We start from the raw sequence: 3859 nt of genomic DNA, 5'->3' as shown, positions 1-3859 counted from the left end.
GCCCCTGTACCTATAAGAAATAATCCCGCCAATTCACAACAAACACCCCCCCCCCGTCCCCCCCGACTCCCTGCCAGGACCGATGCAGGAACAGAGGACGCAAAAACTGTGTTGCGAAAGACTGAAAACCTAAAGGCTAATCCAGGCTTGGGCAAAGTAAGGCCCGGGGGTCGGATGAGGCCCGTTCAGCTTTTTAATCTGACCCGCCAAATTTTTGCAAATTATATAATTTATTGGTATTTATCTGCAATACCCACATTTGCCCACTAGATGGGGATAAATTTTAGCACCATATATTTTGCCCACGCATAGGCTAATCTATACTAAAATGTGATCTCTGGTAGTTTTACTGTATCGCAAAAGCCACCAAATGTAGAAGGCGTATATGTCAAACATAAGGCACGTGGGGAAAATCTGGCCCGCCACATCATTTTATGCGGTCCACCAGAGCATAACATGGTATGGTTGTGTTCAACTAACCTTTTTGAAACTAGTTACTTCAAGAGTACTTGCAATGTGGTTATAAGACTATACAGGTAAACTGAACTAGATGTACCGTACATATATAAAATATAACGCAATAGTATGTATTTTTTGTACTCTATGTGTTAAACATTACAAGTACTGCGTCTTTTACAGTGACCAGAATAAAACATTTACTACATGGCATTTGTTTCCAAAATGGGGGTTGGGGCCCGTCCGGGGGTCGTGGAGGTATTGCAATATAATTTCAGTGTTTTCTTCATTTATGCTAAATATATATGAAACTGCACTGATCTATAATTGTTGTTGTATCTTTGGTCAATGAGAAATTGGAATTATAGTGTTTTCAGTCAAGTGATACTGATGTTGGCGACGACAGATAGATCAAATACACATGCACAAAGTCAAGTATTCTTCAAACGTACTCGACCATGACCTCGAATTTATTCAGACTATGTTTAATCAACGGACCTTGTGATGACTTGTTTCCTTAAGGCAATTATCAGTTGTTAGTGTGTGTGTGTGTGTGTTCCCCTCATCTACTATGAAACTTTGGCTATTCCATGTGACCTTTAGAAACACATCGGTAATCAGAGCTGCGCGGCACGATTGAGAAAATAAGAAATTTGTTTGCAGGACTGTGTAATGTGAATTTGTCTTACTTGCGTGACATGACACACACAGTGGCACTTCTGTGAGTTTTTTTTTTTTTTTAAATCGGGATGAAAAAGCACTAAGCTCCGCCTGTGTTTAATGTCACAGAATTGACGTGTTTCAGATGACTGTGAGACAAATGATGAAAATGAGACGCTTTTTTTTCTTACCGAAACTTGCAGCAAACCTGGCAACCAATGCCTCATTTACACATATTTTCGCCTATTACTAATTCCAATTAAACACGTCACATACCCATCCCAATAGATCAGGGCTATAGCAGGCTAAAGTGATCTACCTACACTGATATATTACTAATACTATACATATATATATACACATATACATACATATACATATATACATATATATATACATATATACATACATACATACATATACATATATACATATATACATACATATACATATATATAGACATATATACATACATATACATATATACATATATACATACATATACATATATACATTTGAACTCAATATACTTTATATACACATTATATGTTTGGGTACGGGTTGAATAGTACAGAGGATTTATTTACAAAGAGCAAAAAAAACCAAAAAACTCACTGGGTCGCAGGAACTAGGAATGAAGAGCAGAACATCAAGGAATGAAGCACAAGGCAGGACCACCACGAGGCCACAAACACCATGAAACACAGCAGAAATATCCCACCAAGACACAGTGAGGGAGAGAGGTATATTTACCAAGGGCAGCAGGTGACACCAGTGAGACTAATGACAAACACAGGTGAGTGTGATGACACTAATCAACAAAGACCAGACCTCACACCTATGGCACAATATGAATGAATTTTAGTATAGTGTAGGGTCACAACGACACACTATAGAATTATATTTATATATTTTATTTTATTTTATTTTATTTTATTTTATTAGCACTCTAGTTGCGGGTAGATCGCGATCCACTCATCGGGCACCCCTGCAATAGACATCACAGCCTGAGGAGGTCGCCTTTCCCAGGTGGTTTTCAAATTTGATTTAAAAGCAGCATTGTCAAACATACGGTCTGCGGACCCAAACCGGCCCGCTGGGGGGGGGGGGTTCAATCTGGTCCGCTTGATGAATTATGAAAGTGAAAACATGCACAAATGCTACATGTTGATGATATTACGTTAAATGCACAAACGCTACATGTTGATGATATTACGTTAAATATTAGGGATGTCAGAGATTAACTTTTTTGCAGATATCCGATACGTCGATATTGTCCGAACACTTGATTTGCGATTCCGATATTGAGGGGCAATGGTGGCCTGGTGGATAAGGAAGTTAAGTGCCGCCTGCTCGCTAAGGTGATGGGTCAAAGCATCACAGAAGCTAGGGGACAGAAGCTTGTACTTATTTGCGTTAAAACAAAGCAGAAAGACATGGACGCATTGTTATTAATAGGTAATTATGTTACGATTGTACTGGTCCGACCCCACTTGACGTCTAATCAGACCGGATGTGGCCAAGTGGCCATCAAGTGACACAACACGTTGAGTGATTAGTAAGGTCTCCAGACAGGTTCATCACCTCTGATAGAAATACAAGTCCCGTCGATGTAATTGCTCAACGCAGAAACGAAACTCCTGTCCTCCTCTGCTGCTGCCTGGAGCGGCTGGTTGGAGCCGTAGTAAAAGCCGCCAGGTTGGAACGGACCACAGTGGCTGAGGGGAGCAGTGGAAGGAGGTGGAGGTAGAGGAGGAGAAGACAGGTATGAGCTGTATGGAGGCGGTTGGGAGGAGTAGGACAGGGCGGGTATGTGGTGCATTTTGGGACTTGGAACGAAGGAGGAGGTCAAAGAGGTCACATGGCCACGGAAGGAGGGCTCTTTAGTCCACAGGGAGAAGGGGCGGGGTTTGCAGTCTGTTAAAAGACAACGAGAAAAAAACAAACAAACACGTCACTGCAGGTGGTTGATCACGACTTGTGATGTGCACTTTAAAAGTAAAAGTACCGTAATTTACGGACTATTGAGCGCACCTGAATATAGGCCGCACTCACTATAGTTAAAAAGTGTGTGAATAAACACTTATAGTCCAGAAATTACGGTAAAGGTATTTAACACATTCTCTAATTGTGAAGCGAAAATTGTTGCCAATATTTTTTCGCACTAACAGCAGTCTGTACTGAAGAATAAAATAGTAGGGATGACTCAGATTGTTTGGCCTCTTCATACCTGAGGAGGCAGCGCTGTTACCTGAAGGACAGAAAACTGCTGACTTCAACTCCTTCTGCCTTTGTCCTAAAACAGAGAAGAGTCAAACTGGTCAAACACGAAGGAAAACTGCCAAGACGTTTATCACCTTAAACCATTACTCACGCCGTGGTAGTCGTGGTCCATCCACAGTCACTTTAATCGCTCTTTGTAGGGTGGCGATCTGTGGGGGCGAGGTCAGCACATTGATAGAGAGAGTGAAGCTCTTTCCTGGAATAACAAGAAAAAACAAGATAAAAAAAAATCACCATATCTGCACATCTATACAAACAGTGATAGATAGATCTATCTATCTATTCATCCATCCATCTATCTATTCATCCATCTATCTATTCATCCATCTATCTATTCATCCATCTATCTATTCATCCATCTATCTATTCATCCATCTATCTATTCATCCATCTATCTATTCATCCATCTATCTATTCATCCATCTATCTATTCATCCATCTATCTATTCATCCATCTATC

At 40.5% G+C, this 3859-nt stretch overlaps 2 protein-coding genes across 7 annotated transcripts in view; both read right to left on the bottom strand.

The window, feature by feature from the left end:
* The window catches only part of LOC103387744 (gap junction alpha-5 protein-like), a 10040-nt gene extending 7747 nt beyond the window's left edge, over window positions 1-2293 (bottom strand). For both annotated transcript variants that reach the window (XM_025060992.1, XM_008322505.3), the window contains exon 1: window positions 1732-2293. The gene's annotated coding sequence lies outside the window, so the exon portion shown is untranslated. The remainder of the gene's footprint in view (window positions 1-1731) is intronic.
* Window positions 2294-2309: 16 nt separating this feature from the next.
* runx2a (RUNX family transcription factor 2a) overlaps window positions 2310-3859 on the bottom strand; it is a 6653-nt gene continuing 5103 nt past the window's right edge. For all 5 annotated transcript variants that reach the window (XM_017037155.2, XM_017037154.2, XM_025060996.1 and 2 more), the window contains 3 exons: window positions 3491-3595; window positions 3368-3412; window positions 2310-3033 (listed from right to left, as the gene is read on the bottom strand). In XM_017037155.2, the coding sequence (XP_016892644.1) occupies window positions 2672-3033; window positions 3368-3412; window positions 3491-3595 (512 nt within the window). In that variant the 3' untranslated portion in view covers window positions 2310-2671. The remainder of the gene's footprint in view (window positions 3034-3367; window positions 3413-3490; window positions 3596-3859) is intronic.

Source organism: Cynoglossus semilaevis, chromosome 12 (genome assembly GCF_000523025.1).
Source record: "Cynoglossus semilaevis isolate Cse_v1.0 chromosome 12, Cse_v1.0, whole genome shotgun sequence".
Lineage (NCBI taxonomy): Eukaryota > Metazoa > Chordata > Actinopteri > Pleuronectiformes > Cynoglossidae > Cynoglossus > Cynoglossus semilaevis.
Note: the sequence above shows the minus strand (reverse complement) of the source record. Positions and strands in the feature narration are given on the sequence as shown.